Below are 23,621 nucleotides of genomic sequence, written 5' to 3'. Positions count from 1 at the left end.
CGGCTGTTCTCGGAGGCTTTGTGAACCCCTGACGGTGGAACATTTTATTAATTTCTGCTCTTTTTTATTGACAGGCGTGCGGTCCGCCGTCGTGCTGACACAGCCCGAGTCAGCGGTGGTAAAGCCCGGACAGTCCCACAGACTGACCTGTGCGGTCAGTGGGTTCGATATGAGCAGCTATGGCATCCACTGGGTGAAACAGGTCTCCGGGAAAGGGCTGGAGTGGCTGGCCGTTGTATGGGGTGGTGGTAGCAAAAACTACGCGACTGGAGTCCAGAGCCGATTCGAAGTTTTCAAGGGCAGCAGCACCGTCTATCTGCAAATGAACAACCTGAGACTGGACGACACGGCCACCTATTACTGTGCGAGACATGGGACCACGCTGATGGGGAGCTGAACAGAAACTGGTCCCGACAAAGGAGCGTCTGGCGCGCAGTCTGTCTCCACGGATTCCGCATTGCTGCTTCCCAGAGTCAAATCCCTGAAGCCTCACTCGGACTGCTGGGCGCAAATGCCCATTTCTGGACAATTAAAAGCCCAAAAGGATTCGACTCTGATTCCGGGAGATGGCGGGAGCCGTCGTCCACTGACGGGAAAATTGTAAAAAATGCCTTTATTCACACACCAACAAGAGGCAAGGACGGAGTTTGGGATGGAAATCCAGGAAGCGGCTGCTCCCGGTCCGGACAGGGATCATGTTGACATTTTGCTGAGATTATTGGATGTGACGGGCAAGTGAAATTACTGCACTGGGTGAATGGGGAGACGGAGCACTGTGACTATCTTGCCTACTGGGGCGGAGGAACCTCGCTGACAGTGACTTCAGGTAAGACCAACTTCTCAATCGTATCTTCACGCGCTAGTATTTTATTTATTTACGGTTTTGGCGAATTCGATGATTCATCTGAAATCAGTGAGATATTTAGAGCAAGTACATGAATCTCCCCGAACCGGCGGGTTTCTCTAGAGCCCAGTAACAGTACAAGGGTACATACCCCACCCACCAGTGAACTGTCCACAGACCGGGAACAGGCTCAGGGGAATGGGGTCGGATCTTGTCACCAGACTGTGCCTTGACACCGGCCGATTGTGCTGAGTGAGCTCAGTGTTTGGTTCAAGTCTGGCTTCTGATCCTCAGCACCGACTGAAGCCACGTTCAGGGGCTGAGCGTTTCAGTGCAGTTGAACTTGTTCCCTGTCAGTGACAACAATGGATCTGTTCAGTGTCAAGTTATTGGGATTGGGTTTTACTGTCGGCTGCTTTCATGTTGAAGGTAATGGGATTCAGACATAATCTGAGGGAATGGTGTACACATGTATGATCTGGTTGATGGCTCAATATCCCCAGGGTACAGGTGGGTGTCAGTCCCATCATGTAATGTCCGGCGTGAGGTCCGGCGTGAGGTCCGTCCTGGGATACAGCAAAAGTATCGGCGATAACCCAGGATTAATTGATGGGATTAATGTTTCAGTTTTATTCCCTGATGGATGAGGAGGGGAAGAATTTTGGAGTTGGGAAGGCAGTGAGGAATTGGTGCAGGAAAGGTAAGGCAGGGAATTGAAATCACAATTCCTTCACACATTCCGGGCAGCCTTGCATTGGTGGGTGGGGGAGTGGGGAGTGGTGCAGGTGGGGTGGGGAGGGAAGCGTTCAAGTCAATAATGTGTAATAGGGGAGCATTTAAGGGAAGGTTTGTTGATGAACGTTTGTGATCTGGAACACACTGCCTGAATGATGGTGGTGGCCAATAGTGAGTGTAGAGAGGGAACAGGAGGAGATCCGCCTTTTGTCAGGATACAGGGAAGAGCAGAGAGACCAATGGGTTTATTGGGTTTGCTCAGCTAAAGGGAAGCACAGACACTATCGGATGAATGGCCTCACTCTCTGCTCTGTCATTCAATGGATTCAGTATTTATCTTGTAAATCTGGGAATTTTTTCCTCAAAGGGATTCCATCAAGCACCCCAGAGTACACAGAGCATGAGTTAGATGCAGATTACAGATCCCATGTCGTGTGCTGGCAGCCATGGATTAGACACAAATATCCTTCTGCACTGTTCCATCCCTCCCAGGGCAGGGGCAGCGGAGGTTAGACACAGAGTGAAGCTTCCCCCAACCTGTCCCATCACACACTCACGGGACACGAGTTGAACTTTACTGTTCAAATGAACTGCTTATTCTCAGTTCACAGACAGAGCAACTCATCTAATTTCTTGTCCTCCTCCATCCTCCGACTGGGTTTGTTTAACAAGTGCTTTCCTACATTAACCAGTGTTGCTGGTGATTCAGTAAAAGTGGTTGTGAGATAAAGTGCTGACATTTACAGAGCAGCTTTCATGGTGTCCCCGAGCTCTTCACAGGCAATGAAGTAGTTTCAAAATACAGTCCTGTTGTAGAGTCAGGAATGTGGAGCCACTCTGCACACAGCAGAATCCACAAACTGCAAGGTGAGAACCATCAGACAGTCTGTTCTGGTGATGTCATTGAAGGAGAAATATTGTCCAGGACACTGTGGACACAGTGATCCAATGGACAGGCACAAGGTTGGATTCGGAGTGATGGGAAACAGGGCAGTACATCAAAGCAGATGAGTAGTGCAGAGGGATGGATGAACAGTCCACGGATACCACCACAACAAAACCGAAAAATTTAAACTCAATTCATAATAATCTGCAACAGATTTGGATCTGTGGTGAGATTTCCAACATTTTAATAATTGGTATTGTTTTTAAATCCAGTCATTAGTAATGATGACCCTTCAGTTTTACTGATGTCCCTCAGGGAAGGAGATCTCTCATCCTTACACTTTGAGCCTATTTGACTCCTGACCCATCAATGTGTTTGTCTCCAAATGCCTCTGGATAGGAGCTCAGACGTGTAATTCATTCAGACTTTACCAGCAAAGCCCAGACCCAAAAGAAGAATGAATAAAATTGCCCATCTGTTGTTCATACTACCCGATGTTGTATCCACTTACTACAATACAGACTAAAATCAGACCGAGTATCCCCCAATCTACTGATTCAACATCAATCATTTTATACAAATACCCGTGTCATTTCATTGCAAATTTCTTCAGAGCTGATCCAGCCAGATCCAGTTCCTCTCTTCACCCCAGCACCCTGTGACCCACACAGATCCAGTTCCCCTCTTCACCCCAGCACCCTGTGACCCACCCAGATCCAGTTCCCCTTTTCACCCCAGCACCCTGTGACCCACCCAGATCCAGTTCCCCTCTTCACCCCAGCACCCTGTGACCCGCCCAGATCCAGTTACCCTCTTCACCCCAGCACCCTGCTGTCAGTTTGATGGGTGTTTTTATGAAGACCCAGAGGTACACTGATCCAGACAGAACTGTACTTAACACCTGCTGGTCCTGGGATGTAAAAGATCCTCAGCTGCAAATCTCACCGACTGACATTATTGTGCCTCCTGCACTGCCGACACTGAGCAGCTCAGGGAACATCTGTGGGTGAGAAACAGAGTTAATGTTTCACATCAGTGACCTTTCACCAGACCCTGTCAGTCTGATTTCTGGCAACTACGCTGTTTCAGGTTTTATTTTACTGAATTTAATTTGATGAAAACAAGTGTTTTTCTTTGACTTCTGTAACCCCAGAACATCCCAGAGCCTTTCTGAACCCAGCAAGTACTTCTGCAGTGTGTCACTTCATATGCGGGACTAAACATCCAACTTGTCTGCATCTTGTTCCCACAAACTGAACTACAACATGACAATCTAGTCTGGTTGATGTTGGAAGGGAATGGTCACTTTTAGCCTACAATTCCTAAAGCTCCCCACCACTGGGAACTCCTCATCTGAATCCTGATTGTGCAGTTGATGAATAGACAGACACTATTTGGTTGTAGGTCGTCCAAATGGTCCCAGGTCTTTGATCTAGCAATTCCGTTGTTTTCAGGGATTAACGTCGATAAAGAGCAATGAGGGTCCTCAGACCTCAGCTGACCAGCCCGTTCCTGAGCTGCTGTGTACCTGGGAGGCTGAGGATAGTGTGGGTGAAATGGTGCTGGCTGTGGCTGGCAATTCCAAAGGGAAACACCAGTGTTCAGCCACGTACCCTGGAGTCAGTCTCACAGTTCCACAGACCACTGTACCCCAGGATTTACTGAGTGATGGATACCTCCAGAGCTGTTACCACACTCTAACACATGGTACTAGACCCTGTTGGACTCCCCAGGGTAACACTGGGAAATCCACCTCAACAATTCCCTCACAGGCCGGACCTGGCAAAGATCACAGCTCCCATTCAAATAACTGAGGATTCTCAGCTGGGTGTGTCGGGAAAGTAATTAGTTACGAGTTATTTCTGTGCTTTAAATGTCATATAGATTTATTATTTTAAACAAAAGAAATTATCTGTTCTACAGAAATTTACCTCAATGTCTCCAAGACGTTTAAAACCTGTTAATTACATGACAGCTTTGACACAAGACAGCCTCCACCCCAGGTTTACTTTGTGTCTGAGGCTACTTGATGCTGAGGCCTCGATACATCTCACCCCAAGTCTTCAGAATCCAGAGGCCCAGTAAGGTTGCAGCTTTCCCTGTGTAGGAGTGTGGGGAGAGTCCCAGCGGGTTTGAACCAGCACCATTCAGCCCGGTCTGTGTGGACATGGGCCAGTTGGCACCGTGCCCTGTGCTTTCTCTCCTGTGACACTTCACCCACAGTTCAGGTCAGCTTGCCCCACTGTTTGACAGAAGTTGTGTCCTCGATGGGGATTCTGTTGTCAGCATTTCACTGGTTGTTTCAGGCTCAGTCTGAAAGGAATGAGAAAGGGACCATTTCTCTGCTCTGCCTGTCCTGTCAACCTGAATCACCTGTGTTTGCTCAGGAAGGCAAATGTTCTGAGTTCACAGTCCCCAGTGTCACCTGGAAATGGTTCGAAACAATGCAGCTGTTATTACTGACCAGTTACATTATATCGATTCCTATTTACTTGTTATATTTATTGATTTATATTTATTCTGTTTGAAACCCAGATTTCAATATTTTATGCCCTTCATCCCAGAGTGATGACTGTGAGGTGAAAATTTCATTATTTTGCTCCTGATTGAAATTGTGACCTTCCCACCACTCCACTTCCACTCCAAATGTTGAGTTTGCTGCCCTGCGGATACCAGAATCAATCTGAAACCTGTGTGTGTGTCTGTTGACCATCTTACTGTTGGATAACAAAGCCCTCATCTACTGCAATTCACACTGTCTGACACATACTCTCCCACTAGTCTCCTACTCCCAGAGTTCCTGCATGTTCTGCTGTGTCCACACAGTCTTTTTGGGTGATTTTAACCTCATCCACCAGTAACAATCTGTCATTGACAGTGTCAATCATGACACAACACTGTTCAAGGTAATTCTGACAACTGGTCAAACCACATCCCCTCAACATATCCACCTCTCAAAGCTGTCAATTAGTCAATTAGTTAATTGATCTTCACACTTTTACTTACCGTGGTAAGTCAACACTTCTCCTTTTCTAGTGAAATGAATTAGGAACCAGTGCTTTCAAGTGTATTTTGCATGTTAAGTGTTTGGGAATTGCCACAACCTGCATTTCCTCACTGGACTCTCTGGGCTGGTTTTTCACTGAGAATATCACCTACATCTAATGACATTTTGAGATTTCTGCATCTGCCCAGGAATCTCATAGTCACTGTCGGTTGTGTTGGCCAACACTTCTCCACAGAGTCTGGGCTAATGTATTTCCACAGTTCCTCTGTCCTTTCTGATGCAAGTTACCATTGTCTCCCGGTTAGCCAGAAGTTTCCACAGACTCAGTGGGGTTGTAATTCTTGCTCAGTCACACACGGTAAATATGTGAGGCAGCGTCAGCTGCATCATGTAGTCTGTTGAGTTGAATTTCGGAAGCAGAGTCCATTTCCCAACCTCCACTATATTGCACACATGGTGCTGGAGACTGGGTACCACTATATCCACACCAATCACTCCTCTCATCAACAGCAACACTGAGCACATCAGAATTATTCCATAAGATACTTCTAAATCTTACTTTTTTTGTAAACTTCATTGATCAAGTGCTAACAGACTTCTCAGAATCAGGAATTGTATTTGGATGAGAGACAGATTGTCACTTTGGTATTTTGACTGAAATCCGACCAATCGGACATTGGGTCACTGCCTCAGTCCTGCACTGAAGTGTTGGCCTGGATTGTGAGTCCAAGTTGCCACTGTGGGATTGATCCACACCCTCCTACCTCAGCGACACAGACTCACAGCTGAGTGTTAAAAGTGATATCGGCTTTGTACAATCGGGTGAATAATTTTGAAAATTACTGCTTTATATAACATCTCCTTTCTCTACCAGTAATGCATTTATTCAGAGAACCATCTGTGAATTTCTTTCCATTTCAGAGGTCAAGTCCGCACCATCAGTCTACATCACTCCTTCCTGCAACACAGAATCTGACCAAAAGATCAGCCTCCTCTGTCTGGTCAAGGACTATCAGCCTGAGAGCATCAGTCAGACATGGTCCACTAACAGTGGGGTCATCACCACTGGAATCAAGAAATACCCAGCAGTGTTGGGGAAAAATTCAAAGTACACGATGAGCAGCTTGCTCGAAATCTCTGCGGCAGACTGGAAGAAGAATAAAGTCTACTCCTGCAAGGCAGGGAGTGTGACATCGCAGTGGCAGAAACCTCAACCTCAACGTTAGTATCAGAACTAATTTATATCGAAAGCTGCACTGATGTCAGAGCATAAATCTGGAGTAGGAAGCTTTGTCAGATAATGCAGGAGCATGGCAACTAACTCCTTTATTCTGCTCTTACAACAGCAGTGAGAAAATGTATAAAAGTCAATATGGGCAGTGAAACTCAGTATCAGGATCTGCCTCCATTGTATCCGCTCCACTGTCTAATTTCAGGAGCCTCTCCACCACCCCCTCCCACTAAACCCTCCCTATAGATCAGCTCCTGTACACATACAGAGACCGCTGGCCCATCATGCCCCTGCACACAGAACAACAATTTAAACTTTACTACCCCACTCCTCCTGCAGCTTCCCCCTCTTCTGGTAAAAACAATCCCTTGTGAATGTGATGAAGGAATCCACTCTACTGCCCTTGTTTAACAACTTTCTCACAGATCTGAACAAGCCTTTGCCGTTACAACAAAATAATTTCTTCCTGTCCATCTGTTCTTCTTTCTCATTGAAAGTAAAATTGTGTTTCCCAAACTTGTCAGTGGAAACAGTCCCACACCATGTACTCCTGCTCACAGGAGCTGGTATCAGTCATTCTCCATTAAACAATTAGATCATGGCAGGTCTGCACCTCAACCCCATGACCCACCTCTCCGCATTATCATAGCACAGTGGGACACAATGCTGGGAGGCCCAAGTTATACACCCAGCCCTCCCACTCACTGGTGTGAGCTGTCAGATCATCAGATCAGCTGTAAATTAACAACATTCTTGAGAGGGCTGGAATTGGGGAACTTGCCCGGGATGAGGGGGAATGAAGTCCAAAACTTGGGCAAAACAATCATGTACTGACAGATATTAAATGTGTTACAGCTCCGAAGCTCAGCTCCATTGTTCCATCCCGGGAGGCAATCCACAGTCAAGCAAATGCTGTCCTGGGCTGTGTGATATCTGGATTCTCTCCTGACAACATTAAAGTATCCTGGAAAAAAGCTGGATCTGCCCAAAAAGGCATCATTCTCCCTTCCACTCCGAGATCTGGTGGTACATTTGAAACAATCGCTTACCTGACAGTGCCTGTGCAGGAATGGACCAAGAAACTGAAATATACTTGTGAAGTGAATCACACACCTTCCGGTTTCAGTGGTCAGGTCAACATGATGTATCAAGAGGGTGAGTGATGGCTGAAGAAAAATTTATTATCTTACAGTACTAAACTAATTAACTGAATCTCCCACAAATTCCTGTCCCTACTGTCAATCTTGTTGAGTGACGTACAGCTGATCTTTGCACTTTGAATCAACTCATATCACCAGCAGCTTTAACCCCATCTACTGAGCAGGAAAGGTGTAAGATCAGGTCACCTGACCATTCTGTCTCAATAATTTTAGTTGTCTTTGTTTGTAGTTATAATGAAAATAAGTTACTGTGCAAAGCTCACATCCCATGCTTTACCATCTGGAGAAAATCTCCCTGTTCCCTTTTCACTGTCTGCCTAGTGTTAGTTCCTCAAAAAATATCTCTGCATATTTTGTATTTGCTTCAGTCTCCAGAGTCTGTTTCCAGTGTTTCCTGACAGACTCTCTTGTCGATTGTCCACTCACTGAAATGTAGGTACCTTGATTATTTTTGAATTAATGCCCAATCCTCGAGTGAATGTTGTGACCTTGTGTCCTCAGATCCTCAGCCAGGTTCAGGGACAACATGCATTTATCATGGCTGACACAACCCCATCCCAATAGGATGTTATGTACAGATCTATGAATCTTCCATTTCCAGGTGGAAGCTGTCTCAGCTGTTTTTTGGAGCCTGTGCCAATGTTCTTTTACCAGAGTAATCTCAATGCAACATTTTCCGATGGTTCTACCCAACAGTATCATTGTTCAGCAGGAAAGTGTGAAATAAAGAATACAATTCATCAATGAATTCTTTTACAACCCATTTACTGGATTCTTGACCTGTCTCTGGTATCCATTGGGATACAGGTTTAACAGACAGTGATGAAAATATGTTATTTAAAATGACTATCTCTCCTCTCCACATTTCAATTTGACTTCCCATTCCCATTCTGATATGTCTGTCCATTTCCTTCTCTACTGCCAGGGTGAGGCCAAAGTCAGGACCTCATATTCCATCCAGATACCTGCCAACCTGATGGCATGAATACTTATTTCTGCAACTTCCAGCAGTTTCCACCCCGCTCCTTTATTCTCCCATTTTTTCTAATTCCCATACTAGATACACCCTCATTCCTTCACTTCTCCTCACCTGCCCATCATCTCCATTTGGTTCCCCTGCTCCTGCACTTTCCTCCATGGTCCACTGTCCTGTCAGATTCCTTCTGCTTCAGCCATTTATCTCTTTCACTTATCCCCGACCAGCTTCTTAATTCATACCCCTCCACCATCCACACACTTTCCCCCTCACCTGGTCTCACCTCTCATCTGACAGAATGTATTCCTCTCTACTCCACCCACCTTCTTATTCTGGCTTCTGCCCACTTCCTTTCAGTACCGGTGAAACCACTTGCCACAAAAGATTGGCTGTTTTTTCCCCCCACAGATGCTGCCTGACTTGCCAGGTTCCTCCAGCACTTTGTGTGTGTTGTTCAAGATTTCCAGCATCCGTAGAATCTCTTGTGTTTCTGGTTGTCCATACACTCATTCATTTGTGTACATTGTTGCTCCACTGTGACTCAGATCCCAATTCCAGTTTCCTTGGCCAGATTCCCTCCTGTCTGACTCCAGTCAGCAAGAACTGGAACCTGTTTTTCACCCAATGGCTGTGAGGCACGAGGTGATGAAGGTGAACAGGTTTGAAATTCCAAATTGACTCAGCCAAAGGATGGATGACCTTTTGATAACATTGGGCACAAGACAAGTTGGTGAGACAAGACACAGGGGTCTAACCAATCTCCTGTCCAATCTGACATGCTTTGTGTGTAAATCCTGGACCAGACAAGTTGCTAAAGTTACATTGATCCATGTGCCGGACACTGAATTCAGTCCAAAAGGGAAACTCAGTGACTGCAAGGAATGTTAGAAAGGAGAATGTTTTGTTCAAATTGCCCAAGCACTGAGGGAATTATATGCTTCTTGTGGAATTACACCAGCATTCAGCAATAAGCAGAGCAATCCTGACTCTGTCAGGTTTTATGAGGGGATCGCATTTCCCAGAGACTGATGAACATCAAGACCGTGCTGATATCGGACATACTGGGAAACCTGCAGAAAACATGTTTAACAACATCACAGTGCTGATTAAACTGAGATTCACAATTCAGTGACCCTTCAGTGTACACCTAGATTTGCATATTTGTGATATTACATGACAACAATGATCATCTAGACTACACCCACGGACTTTCTGTTTTAAAAGAAACTTGCTCATAATATTACTGAAATCAGAAAGGTTAAGAAATACACATCATACCTTGTTGGATGATCCGGCCCAGTTAGACTGGAACCATGTGGAACCATCTGCTCTTTCTTCAGACAAAGAATCTCCTTGAAGTTCTCAGCCATGACACAAACACAATCAGCCTCCACACTAAATATCAAAGAGCAAAAACACCCCACGGGCCTGAAGGTGACCGAGTGTGTAAATGGTGAACACAAAGTGCAGGGAGCTGCAATGTAAGTGAACTGACGATAGTGCATTGGGAGATGACCTCAACAACTTCACTTGAGTGTAATCACACAAAACTGACTCTAACCCAAAGGACAGGTGACCCAACAGTTGATCAAAGAGCTGTTTTATTCATTTATCATTTCCCATCAATCACTGATCTCTCTGGAACTGAGGGACTTGCTGCCTCATTCCTGATGGTGATTCAGCTCCAGCCGTGTTGCTGCAGGTCTGGAGTCACAAACCAGCCAGACCAGATGAGACTTCTCTCCAGAAATTACCACAGAGAATAACACTACAAATACCTCCGTAGTCTTCTTTTTATTCCAAAAAACGTTTCTGAATTGAATTTAAACTCCCTTCCACCGGGTTGGGATTTGAACCCACTTTGCCAGTTCATCAGTGCCTAACTTATGGATACACTCTGACCATGGCTGCTCATTTCAAGTGAGACAGAGGCTTCAGTGTTTGTCAGCAAGAATGCTAAAACCACAGGCACCAGCAGAAGTAGTGCAGGTGTATGAGTGAGCAGAGTTGAAAGGATACGATGTTGTCTGAAGTTTGTGTGGGTGGTGAAGGTTGCAGAGATGAGGAGAGGCACAGCCACAGTGAGACTGGAATGTCGGGATGTGAAGTTATTAAACTGAGTGAATCCCAGGCTCAGCCCAGATGGAGAAAGGGATTCTCATTGATTCACAGTGTTCACTGTTACTAATCAATGGCACTGAGTCTCCAAGCAAAGAATATACTGTGCTGTGTCTCTGCTGAGAAATCTGCATGCTTCTCTGTCTCACCCAGCTCTGTCTCACAGTAAACTGATTTGTACGGTTATTAGAAAGGGATTCGAAACCTCGTTAGCACATCCTTTGTTCTGAATTTCTTGTCTCAATCAAACTTATAGGAATATGAGGCACGTGACTCAGCCCCGGGTGTTTCTGTTATCCTGTTTGCATTAAATGCAGCTGTCCTGTACTGATGATCTGCCTGGACTTGACACAACCAATGGAAATATCTCCAGTAAGATTCTGAGCATTTCAATTTCTAATCCACAGAATTGGCTGTCTTTATTCAAAATCCCGATATTGAAGAGATGTGGATCGACAAGACTGCTACCGTGAAGTGCACAGTTATCTGTACAGATCCTGAAAATATCCACATCTCGTGGCATGTGGACGGGAAGGAGAAAACTAAAGGGGTTCACACCCATCAAGCGGAGCGGGACGGGTCCCGATGCAGAGTGCTCAGTGAACTCCAGATCAGTGTGGAGGAGTGGTTCAGTGGGGTGGAATACGAGTGCTCTGCTCAGGAATCTCCTTCATCTTCCCGAGTGTCAGCACGCACCAATAGTACCAAAGGTGGGTAAGAGACCAGCGGTTAAGTGGCCAGCATTCGTGACCTGGGCAAAAATGTTGACATTTCCTTTCTTTTCTTGTCTATTCCAGTCGAGATAAAAAGTCCCAAGGTCACTCTGCTGCCTCCATCACAGGAAGAGACCAAGAATAGGAAAACGGCCACGCTGGAGTGTGTGATCTTTGGATTCTACCCGGACCAAATAAATGTCATCTGGGAGAAAGGCAACACTGTGATCACCTCCAACACCAGGGCTACACCGACCGCTCTGGAGCAGGGGTGGACTTTCAATGCCAGACACTTCCTGACCGTGAGTTTACAGGAATGGAAGACAGAATCAGTCTTCAGCTGTACAGTGATTCATCCCCCCTCCAACACCCGTATCAAGAAGCAAGTGAAGAATGTCCAAGGTAGGGTCCTGGGACGCATCCCATTATTCAAATTGTTTACATTGTGCTATGAATTCAAAGTAAACACTAAATCATGGTGTAGTTCTGGTTTAGTTTTGTGAGTGAACTATTAAAGTTCAGAGTACAAAGTACATTTGTTATCGAAGTATGTGCACCATATACAACCTTGAGATTCTCTTCTTGCAGACAGTCACAAAACAAAGAAATACAATAGAATTCAGAGTCAACCATCCAATGTGTGAAAAAAACAAATTGTGCAAACAATAAAAAAAATGCAAACAAACAATCTACAGAACCTGAACCGCAGAGCCCCCTGAAGTAAATCCACAGCCACGTTGCCAGTTCAGCACTGCAACGGGTCCAGGAGACCGATGGCTGCAGGCCACGGCCGTGGAGCCAGGCTCAGTGCTGAGGTGAGTGCCGATGGCTGCAGACCACAGCCGCAGAGTCAGTTCCGTGCTGAGGCGAGTGAAGCCTCATCGAGAAGTGAGCTGAATATTGGTTCCTACTTCACCTTCACCCTCAACGCATTAATCTTTTTAATCTGGCTCAGTAATAAAATCAGCCAATCTTTGGTTTGTTTTCTGCTCTCAACCAACATAATCCAGAAGCTTCACCATAGAAACAATTGCATCTCTGAAAATGGCTCATCACTTGAAGAGAATCCAGACCATTTTACTGGACAGTCTGTCTTTGAACAATATTCCAGCCTCCGATCAGTGCCTCAGTCATGACGGAATTTCCAGCAGAGCAGCTCTCCCTCTGCTCCTGTGTGGGAATAGTCAGCCTGGACAATGTGTAGAAGCCTCTGGAGGGCGGCCTGAACACACAACATTCTGACAAAGCAGCACCAAATTTTAGTTACACCTAAAAGAGAAAAAGGTGCATTTAAATATTTGTGACAAAAATTAAATATTTCTAATACTTATTTTTGAAATATGAAGTGTATTTTCTGGAAGATATTCATGTGAAACTTGGCTCCATTTCCCGTTCCACAGACACACTTTGAAATGCTGGGTATTTCCTGTATTTGTTTTAATAAGTGGCTGGTAATAGTTTAAGTGACCATGTAACTGCAAAAACAATGTAAGGGCCAACCTTGTTCATTTACATTTGCTCAGGGTGTTTACCCTGTCTGCTCAATAGGGGAGATTCCTTTCTTCACCAATGTAGATTGGTCTCATCTCGTCTTGATGGGACTGGCAGATCATTGGCCAGAAATGAACAGCAAATGCTGATCTTGTCAGTGACAAACTTGTCCATTGGGAAATGGTGAAATAATAATTGAGCCATTTCTCCCAGATGACTGTTCAGATACCAAACCCCTCAGTTATTTTAAGCAAACCTCCCTTCGAAGAGATCTGGACAAAGAGGACAGTGACCATTCTGTGTGAAGTGGTTCACAGTGAATTAATTACAGGGATTCAGTGTCACCTGGGCAGATGGACGGAAAGAAGAGGGAAGATGGGGTGAGGACGCTCATCCAGTCAGCAACAGAGGTGAAGACATGATCACCAGCAGACTGACTAACGATTCAGCCCTGGGTGTTTCTGTTATTCTGTTTGCATTAAATGCAGCTGTCATGTACTGATGATCTGCCTGGACCTAACACACCCAATGGAAATATCTCCAGTAAGATTCTGAGCATTTCAATTTCTAATCAACAGAATTGGCTGTCTTTATTCAAAATCCCAACATTGAAGAGATGTGGATCCACAAGACCACTACCTTGAAGTGCACGGTTATCTGTACAGATCCCGAAAATATCCGCATCTCATGGCACGTGGGCGGGAAGGAGAAAACTAAAGGAATTCACACCCATCAAGCGGAGAGGGACGGGTCCCGATATAGAGTGCTCAGCGAACTCCAGATCAGTGTGGAGGAGTGGTTCAGTGGGGTGGAGTACGAGTGCTCTGCTCAGGAATCTCCTTCATCTTCCCCAGTGTCAGCACGCACCAATAGTACCAAAGGTGGGTAAGAGACCAGCGGTTAAGTGGCCAGCATTCGTGACCTGGGTAAAAATGTTGACATTTCCTTTCTTTTCTTGTCTATGCCAGTCGAGATAAAAAGTCCCAAGGTCACTCTGCTGCCTCCATCACAGGAAGAGACCAAGAATAGGAAAACGGCCACACTGGAGTGTGTGGTCTCCGGATTCTACCCGGACCAAATAAATGTCATCTGGGAGAAAGGCAGCACCGTGATCACCTCCAACACCAGGGCTACACCGACCGCTCTGGAGCAGGGGTGGACTTTCAGGTCCAGACACTTCCTGACCGTGAGTTTACAGGAGTGGAAGTCAGAATCAGTCTTCAGCTGTACAGTGATTCATCCCCCCTCCAACACTCGTATCAAGAAGCAGGTGAAGAATGTCCAAGGTAGGGTCCTGGAACTCAGCCCATTCATGAAATTGTTTACATTGTGATATGAATTCAAGGTCAATATAAATCACGGTACAGCCCTGGTTTAGTTTTGTGAGTGAACTGATAAAGTTCAAGGTACAAAGTACATTTATTATCAAAGAATGTGCACCATATACAACCTTGAGATTCTCTTCTTGCAGGCAGTCACAAAACAAAGAAACACAATAGAATTCAGAGTCAAACATCCAATGTGTGAAAAAAACAAATTGTGCAAACAATAAAAAAATTCAAACAAACAATCCACAGAAACTGAACCGCAGAGCCCCCTGAAGTAAATCCACAGCCACGTTGCCAGTTCAGCACTGCAACCGGTCCAGGAGACCGATGGCTGCAGGCCACGGCCGTGGAGCCAGGCTCAGTGCTGAGGTGAGTGCCGATGGCTGCGTCCGCAGCTGCATAGTCAGTTCAGTGCTGGGGCAAGTGAAGTCTCAGAGAGTAGTGAGATGAGCAGCAGTTCGGCCTTCATGTTTTTTTGTCAATGTCTTCATCTTTTTTAATCTGGCTGGGTGATAGAATCAGCCAGTCTTGGGTTTGTTCTCTACTTTCAGCCAACGTAATCCAGACTTTCACCATAGAAATAATTGTATCCCAGAAAATACTATCCTAACTTAAGGGGAATCCGGATCATTTCACTGGACAGGCACTCTGGAGATCCCTGATATTTGTCTTCAAAACGTTCTCTCCCTCTGACATTGAACATAATCCCAGCCTCCAATCAGTGCCTCAGTTGTGACTGAATTTCCAGCAGAGCAGCTCTCCCTCTGCTCCTGTGTGGGAATAGTCAGCCTGGACAATGTGTAGAAGCCCCTGGAGGGTGGATTGAACACACTACATTCTGACAAAGCAGCAGCAAATGTTAGTTACACCTGATAGACAAAAAGAGTGCATTTTATTATTTAGGACAAAAACTAAATATTTCTCATACTTAAAATTTGAAATATGAAGTGTATTTTGTGGAATTTTTTTCCGTGAAAATTTGCTCCATTTCCAATTCCACAGACACACTCTGAAATGCTATTTTCTGTATTCGTTTTAAAAAGTGTCTGGTAACAGTTAAGTCACCATGAAACTGAAAAAACAATGTGATGGTCAATCTTGTTCATTTACTTTCCCTCAGGGTGTTTACCCTGTCTGCTCAATAGGGGAGATTCATTTCTTCACCAATGTACATTATTCTCATCTCATCTTCTTGGGACTGGCATATCGTTGACCAGAGATGAACAGGAAATGCTGGTCTTGTCAGTGACAAACTCAGCCATTGGGGAATGGTGAAATAATAATTTCTCCCAGATGGCTGTTCAGATACCTGCCCCTCAGTCACTTTAAGTAAACCTTCATTTGAAGAGATCTGGACGAAGAGGACAACAGCCATTCTGTATGAGGTGGTTCACAGTGATTTACAGGGATTCAGTGTCACCTGGCAGCTGGACAGAGGAAGAGGGAGGATGGGGTGAGGATTCTGGGTCCAGTCAGCAACAGAGGTGAAGACATGAGCACCAGCAGACTGCCAAGTGATTCAGCCCTGGGTGTTTCTGTTATTCTGTTTGCATTAAATGCATCTGTCACGTACTGACGATCTGCCTGGACCTAACACAACCAATAGAAATATCTCCAGTAAGATTCTGAGCATTTCCATTTCTAACCCACAGAATTGTCTGTCTTTATTCAAAATCCCGACATTGAAGAGATGTGGATCGACAAGTCTGCTACCGTGAAGTGCACAGTTATCTGTACAGATCCAGAATATATCCACATCTTTTGGCATGTGGACGGGAAGGAGAAAACTAAAGGTGTTTTCGAACAACCACCGCAGACGGACGGGATTCGATACAGAGTCCTCAGTGAACTCCAGATCAGTGTGGAGGAGTGGTTCAGTGGGGTGGAGTACGAGTGCTCTGCTCAGGAATCTCCTTCATCTTCCCGAGTGTCAGCACGGACCAATACTACCAAAGGTGGGCAAGAGACCAGTGATTAAATGGCCAGCATTAGTTACCTGGGCAAAAATGTTGACATTTCCTTTCTTTTCTTGTCTATTCCAGTCGAGATAAAAGGTCCCAAGGTCAGTCTGCTGCCTCCACCTCAAGAAGAGACCAAGAATAGGAAAACGGTCACACTGGAGTGTGTGGTCTCTGCATTCTACCCGGACCAAATAAGTGTCACCTGGGAGAAGGGCAGCACCGTGATCACCTCCAATACCAGCGCGACACCGACCGCTCTGGAGCAGGGGTGGACTTTCAGTGCCAGACACTTCCTGACCGTGAGTTTACAGGAATGGAAGACAGAATCAGTCTTCAGCTGTACAGTGACTCATCCCCCCTCCAACACTCGTATCAAGAAGCAAGTGAAAAACATCCAAGGTAGGGTCCTGGGACTCAGCACATTATTGAAATTGTTTACATTGTGCTATGAAGTCAAGGTCAACACTAAATTCACAGTGTAGTTCTGGTTTAGTTATGTGAGTGAACTGATAAAGTTCAAAGTACAAAGTACATTTATTATCAAAGTCTGTGCACCATATACAACCTTGAGATTCTCTTCTTGCAGGCAGCCACAAAACAACGAAATACAATAGAATTCAGGGTCAAACATCCAATGTGTGAAAAAAAAAGAACAAATTGTGCAAACAATAAAAATATTCAAAAAAGCAATTGACAGAACCTGAACCGCAGAGCCCCCTGAAGTAAATCCACAGCCAGGTTGCCAGTTCAGCACTGCAACCGGTCCAGGAGACCGATGGCTGCAGGCCACAGCCGCAGAGTCAGTTCAGTGCTGAGGCGAGTCAAGCCTCATAGAGTAGTAAGATGAACGGCAGTTCGGCCTTCACTTTTGGTGTCAAGTCTTCATCTTTTTAATCTGCTTAGGTGATAAAATTATCCCCTCTTAGGTTTGTTTTCCACTTTCAGCCAACATAATCCAGACTTTCACCAAAGAAATAATTGTATCCCGGAAAATACTTTCATAACTTGAGGGGAATCCGGATCATTTCACTGACAGGCACTCTGGAGATTCCTGATACTTGTCTTCAAAATTCTCCCTCCCTCTACCTTTGAACATAATCCCAGCCTCCAATTAGTGCCTCAGTTGTGACTGAATTTCCAGCAGAGTAGCTCTCCCTCTGCTCCTGTGTGGGAATAGTCAGCCTGGTCAATGCGTCTCTGGAGGGCGGCTTGAACACACAACATCCTGACAATTGGTGGCATCCGTTAGTCTCGCGAGACCTTGGATCTGCGCCCGGAATGTATTGCTTTAGTCTGTGTTGGTAGAGCAGTGTCTGTTGTGACTGTAGAGGCCCACACGGGAGTGACAGTCTCAGCGGCAGCGACTGCACTTGAAGGCACTGTCCTCTAGTATTGTCTTGGTGCTGTTTTTCCGACGAGTGCACTTTTCTTCAGCAGCAAGCCTCAGCTTCTCTCTCCTCTTTTTAGACCTCTGCGTAGATTTCCCACCTCTCGACGTTCATGTTCAGTGACTTCATGTCTCTCTTGCAGACATCTTTGAAACGAAGATGGGGTCACCCTTGTGCTCTCTTGCCGGAGGCCAGTTCCCCATACAGCAGGTCTTTCGGGATCCTCCCGTCTGACATGCGGTGTACGTGGCCCAGCCAGCGGAGACAGCGTTGTTGTAGCAGGGTGAAGAGGCTGGGTATCTGGGCGTGGGCCAGGACCTAATTGTTGGTGACTAGGTCAGTCCACTTGATGTCCAGGATGGATCTCAGGCTGCGAAGGTGGAAAGCATTGAGACGCCTCTTTTGTCTGTAGTAGAGGCTCCAGGTCTCACTGCCGTAAAGCAGTGTGCTGAGGATGTAGGCCCTGTAGACTGCAACCTTGGTGTGCGTCATCAGCTTTCTGTTCTTTCAGACTCCCTTTGTCAGCCTGGTGAATGTTGAGGCTGCTCGTCCAATCCATCTGTTGATCTCGGGGTCTAGGGAGAGACTGTCCGTGATGGTGGAGCCTAGAAATGTAAACTTGTGAACTACCTCCAGCTCGTAGTTGTTGATGGTAATGGCAAGGGGTGCTCAACGCCTTGGCCCAACATGTTGGTCTTCTTCAGGCTGATGGTCAAGCTGAAATCCTGGCAGCTCTTGAGAAGCTGTCCATGAGGCGTTGCAATTGCTCTTCAGAGCGTGTTGTCAGTGCCACGTCGTCTGCAAACAACATGTCCCTGATGAGTACTTAACGAACCTTGGCTTTCGCCCTCAGCCGGGACAGACTGAACAGCCTCCAGTCCGATCTGGTGTGGAGGTAGATACCATCAGTTGATGTTCCAAAGGCGTGCTTCAGCATGACTACGAAGAAGATGCCAAACAGGGTGGGGGCAAGCACACAGCCTTGTTTCGCACCGCTGTGGATGTTGAAGGCCTCCGAAGAAGAGCCGTCAAACTGAATAATGCTCTTCATGTCTGTGTGGAATGACTGAACTATCCTGAGGAGCCTCGGGGTACAACCAATCCTGGCAAGGATTTTGAACAGGCCGTCTCTGCTCACAAGGTCGAAGGCCTTCGTAAGGTCAATGAAAGAGACGTAGAGTGTTTGTCTTTGCTCTCTGCAATTTCTCTTGTTATTGTCAAAGGGAGAAGATCCTGTCGATTGTGGAGCGTTCTGACTTGAAACTGCACTGAGACTCGGGATATACCCTTTTGGCTATTTTCTGCAGTCTGTTCAGGACCACACGGGCGAAGACCTTCCCAACGGTGCTCAGCAAGGAGATTCCCCTGAAGTTGTTATAGTCTCTTCTGTCCCCTTTGTTCCCATATATGGTGACAACGTTGCAGTCTCCCATGTCTTGTGGCACTGCTCCCTCTATCCAGCACTGGCACAGTAGTTTATGCAGGTGGTTTAGCAGGACACCCTTTGCACATTTGATGGCCTCTGGTGAAATGCCACCCAATCCTGGTGCCTTCCCAGTGGGCAGGCTGTCGATGGCTTTACTCAACTCTTCGGCAGTCGGCAATGCATCAAGTTCCTCCATGACAGGCAGGCATTCCACAGCATCTAGCGTGCTGTCTGAAATGCTGTTTTCTCTGGAGAAGAGTTCAAAGTAATGCTCCACCCATCTCTCCATCTACTTGCCTTTGTCATTGATGGTCTCGCCTGTTATAGTTTTCAATGGTGCTGTCTTGCTCTGAGTTGGCCCGATGACAAAGCAGCAGCAAATTTTAGATACACCTAATGGAGAAAAAAAGTGCATTTTAATATTTGTAACAAAAACTAAATATTTCTCATACTTAAAACTTGAAATAAGAAGTGAATTTTGTGGAATTTTTTACATGAAATTTACTCCATTTCCAATTCCACAGACACACACTGAAATTCTGGGTATTTTCTGTATTTGTTTTAAAAAGCGTCCGGTAACAGTTAAGCGACCATGAAACTGCAAAAACAATGTGATGGTCAATCTTGTTCATTTACTTTCCCTCAGGGTGTTTACCCTGTCTGCTCAACAGGGGAGATTCATTTCTTCACCAATGTACATTATTCTCATCTCATCTTCTTGGGACTGGCATATCGTTGAACAGAGATGAACAGGAAATACTGGTCTTGTCAGTGACAAACTCAGCCATTGGGGAATGGTGAAATAATAATTTCTCCCAGATGGCTGTTCACATACCCACCCCTCAGTCACTTTAAGTAAACCTTCATTTGAAGAGATCTGGACGAAGAGGACAACAGCCATTCTGTATGAGGTGGTTCACAGTGATTTACAGGGATTCAGTGTCACCTGGCAGCTGGACAGAGGAAGAGAGAAGATGGGGTGAGGACTCTGGGTCCAGTCAGCAACAGAGGTGAAGACATGATCACCAGCAGACTGCCAAGTGATTCAGCCCTGGGTTTTTATGTTATCCTGTTTGCATTAAATGCATCTGTCACGTACTGATGATCTGCCTGGACCTAACACAACCAATGGAAATATCTCCAGTAAGATTCTGAGCATTTCAATTTCTAATCCACAGAATTGTCTGTCTTTATTCAAAATCCCAACATTGAAGAGATGTGGATCCACAAGACCGCTACCGTGAAGTGCACAGTTATCTGTACAGATCCAGAATATATCCACATCTCTTGGCATGTTGGCAGGAAGGAGAAAACTAAAGGAATTGTCGAACAACCACCGCAGATGGACGGAGCTCGATACAGAGTCCTCAGTGAGCTCCAGATCAGCGTGGAGGAGTGGTTCAGTGGGGTGGAGTACGAGTGCTCTGCTCAGGAATCTCCTTCATCTTCCCGAGTGTCAGCACGGACCAATAGTACCAAAGGTGGGTAAAAGACCAGCGATTAAATGGCCAGCATTAGTTACCTGAGTCAAAATGTTTGACATTTCCTTTGTTTTCTTTTCTATTCCAGTCATGATAAGAAGTCCCAAGGTCACTCTGCTGCCTCCAGCTCAGGAAGAGATGAAAAATTGGAAAACGGCCACACTGGAGTGTGTGGTCTCTGGATTCTACCCGGATCAAATAAATGTCATTTGGGAGAAAGGCAGCACCGTGATCACCTCCAACACCAGCGCGACACCAACCGCTCTGGAGCAGGGGTGGACTTTCAGTGCCAGACACTTCCTGACCGTGAGTTTACAGGAGTGGAAGTCACAATCAGTCTTCAGCTGTACAGTGACTCATCCCCCCTCCAACAGCAGTATCAAGAAGCAAGTGGAGAACGTCCAAGGTAGGGTCCTGGGACTCACCCCATTATTGAAATTGTTTACATTGTGCAATTAATTTAAGGTCAGCACTAAATCACGGTGCAGTTCTGGTTTAGTTATGTGAGTGAACTGATAAAGTTCAAAGTACAAAGTACATTTATTATCAAAGTATGTGCACTATACACAACCTTGAGATTCTCTTCTTGCAGGCAGCCACAAAACAACGAAATACACTAGAATTCAGGGTCAAACATCCAATGTGTGAAAAAAAAGAACAAATTGTGCAAACAATAAAAATATTCAAAAAAACAATCCACAGAACCTGAACCGCAGAGTCCCCTGAAGTAAATCCACAGCCACGTTGCCAGTTCAGCACTGCAACCGGTCCAGGAGTCCGATGGCTGCAGGCCACGGCCGTGGAGCCAGGCTCAGTGCTGAGGTGAGTGCCGATGGCTGCAGGCCGCAGCTGCAGAGTCAGTTCAGTGCTGAGGTGAGTGAAGCCTCATCGAGAAGTTTTAACCCCATCTACTGGGCAGAAAAGTTGTAAGATTAGGTCACCTGCCCATTCTGTCTCAATAATTTTAGTTGTCTCTCCAGTTATAATGAAAATAAGTTAGTGCGCAAAGCTCACGCCCATGCTTTACCATCTGGAGAAAATCTCCACTTTCCCTTTTCACTGTCTCTTCAGTGTCAGTTCCTCAAAAACATATCATTGCAATTTTGTATTTGTTTCACTCTCCAGAGTCTTGTTTCCAGTGTTTCCTGAGAGACTCTTCTGTCGATTGTCCACTCACTGTAATGTAGGTGCCTGGATTATTTTTGAATTGATGCCCAATCCTCAAGTAAATATTGTGATCTTGTGTCCTCAGATCCTCAGCCAGGTTCAGAGAGCATATTCATTTATCATGGCTGACATAACCTCATCCCAATAGGATGCAATACAGAGAATAGAGAGTGGGAATATGTGGGGCTCTCTTTTTTCCAAGCACAGGAAAAGAGGTGAAAATATTTAATGCTGACATTAATGAATTTTCTATTTCCAGGTGGAAACTGTCCCCGCTGTTTTTCAGAGAGTGCGCCAATGTTCTTTTACCAGAGTAATCTCAATGCCACATTCTCAGATGGTTCTACCCGACAGTACCATTGTTCGGCGGGAAAGTGTGAAATAAAGTGATTGGTTCTCTATAAAATTCATCAATGAATTTCCTTACAATCCATTTACAGGGTTCCAGACCTGCCGCTGGAATCCTTTGGAATGGACGTTTGCTAGAGAAGAAAACGCGTGATTTAAACTGTCTCTCCCCTCCAAAATTCAATTTGACTTTCCAATATCCTCATGGCCATCTATTTCAATTTGGCTTCCCAGTCCCATTCTGACATGTCTGTCCATGGCCTCCTCTGCTGACATGGTGAGAAAATGTCCCAGCTGTTTTTCGGAGCCTGTGCCAATGTTCTTTTACCAGAGTAATCTCAATGCAACATTCTCCGATGGTTCTACCCAACAGTATCATTGTTCAGCAGGAAAGTGTGAAATAAGGTGATTGGCTGTGTACAATTCATCAATGAATTCTTTTACAATCCACTTACTGGATTCCAGACCTGTCTCTGGTATCCATTGGGATGGAAGTTTCACAGACAGTGATGAAAATACGTTATTTAAAATGACTACCTCTCCCCTCCACATTTCAATTTGACTTTTCAATATCCTTGTGTCCTGCTATTTCAATTTGACTTCCCATTCCCATTCTGACATGTCTGTCCATTTCCTTCTCTACTGCCAGGGGGAGGCCAAAGTCAGGACCTCATATTCCATCCAGATACCTGCCTACCTGATGGCACGAATACAGATTTCTGCAACTTCCAGTAACACCCCCCCCCAACTCTTTTATTCTCCCTTTTGTTCTATTCCCCATACTAGATACACCCTCATCCCTACACTTCTCACCTGCCCATCATCTCCATTTGGTTCCCTTCCTCCTGCACTTTCCTCCATGGTCCACTATCCTGTCAGACTCCTTCTGTTTCAGTCATTTATCTCTTCCACTTATCCCTACCAGCTTCTTACTTCATACTGCCTCCCCCGTCCACACACTTTCCCCCTCACCTGGTCTCACCTCTCATCTGACAGAATGTATTCCTCTCTGCTCCACCCACCTTCTTACTCTGGCTTCTGCCCACTTCCTTTCCAGTACCAGTGGAATCTCTCGGCCCAAAATATTGACTGTTTATTTCCATCCACAGATGCTGCCTGACTTACCGAGTTCCTCCAGCATTTTGTGTGTGTTGTTCAAGATTTCCAGCATCTGTAGAATCTCTTGTGTTTCTGGTTGTCCATACACTCATTCATTTGTATACATTGTTGCTTCAGTGTGACTCAGATCCCAATTCCAGTTTCCTTGGCCAGATTCCCTCCTGTCTGACTCCAGTCAGCAAGAACTGGAACCTGTTTTTCACCCGATGGCTGTGAGGCACGAGGTGATGAAGGTGAACAGG

The 23,621-nt window shown here is 45.6% G+C and overlaps 1 protein-coding gene and 1 long non-coding RNA gene across 6 annotated transcripts in view; one reads left to right on the top strand and one right to left on the bottom strand.

Annotated features, from left to right (window-relative positions):
• The first annotated feature begins 405 nt into the window (after positions 1–405).
• Positions 406–23,621, top strand: part of LOC140203874 (uncharacterized) — a 41,449-nt gene continuing 18,233 nt past the window's right edge. For 3 of the 5 annotated variants that reach the window (XM_072270021.1, XM_072270017.1, XM_072270018.1), the window contains exons 1-11: positions 406–826; positions 6,394–6,693; positions 7,559–7,858; positions 11,365–11,667; positions 11,755–12,072; positions 13,740–14,042; positions 14,130–14,447; positions 16,142–16,444; positions 16,532–16,849; positions 20,443–20,745; positions 20,834–21,151. In XM_072270021.1, the coding sequence (XP_072126122.1) occupies positions 6,588–6,693; positions 7,559–7,858; positions 11,365–11,667; positions 11,755–12,072; positions 13,740–14,042; positions 14,130–14,447; positions 16,142–16,444; positions 16,532–16,849; positions 20,443–20,745; positions 20,834–21,151 (2,890 nt within the window). In that variant the 5' untranslated portion in view covers positions 406–826; positions 6,394–6,587. The remainder of the gene's footprint in view (positions 827–6,393; positions 6,694–7,558; positions 7,859–11,364; positions 11,668–11,754; positions 12,073–13,739; positions 14,043–14,129; positions 14,448–16,141; positions 16,445–16,531; positions 16,850–20,442; positions 20,746–20,833; positions 21,152–23,621) is intronic. The other 2 variants (XM_072270020.1, XM_072270019.1) reach the window with 2 other exon arrangements.
• Positions 17,003–23,621, bottom strand: part of LOC140203877 (uncharacterized) — a 58,113-nt gene continuing 51,494 nt past the window's right edge. Inside the window, exon 3 of the long non-coding RNA XR_011887406.1 lies at positions 17,003–19,657. This is a non-coding gene — a long non-coding RNA (uncharacterized lncRNA). The remainder of the gene's footprint in view (positions 19,658–23,621) is intronic.

The sequence above is a fragment of the Mobula birostris genome, chromosome 10, assembly GCF_030028105.1.
Source record: "Mobula birostris isolate sMobBir1 chromosome 10, sMobBir1.hap1, whole genome shotgun sequence".
NCBI lineage: Eukaryota > Metazoa > Chordata > Chondrichthyes > Myliobatiformes > Myliobatidae > Mobula > Mobula birostris.
This window is presented reverse-complemented; position numbering and strand designations above follow the sequence as displayed.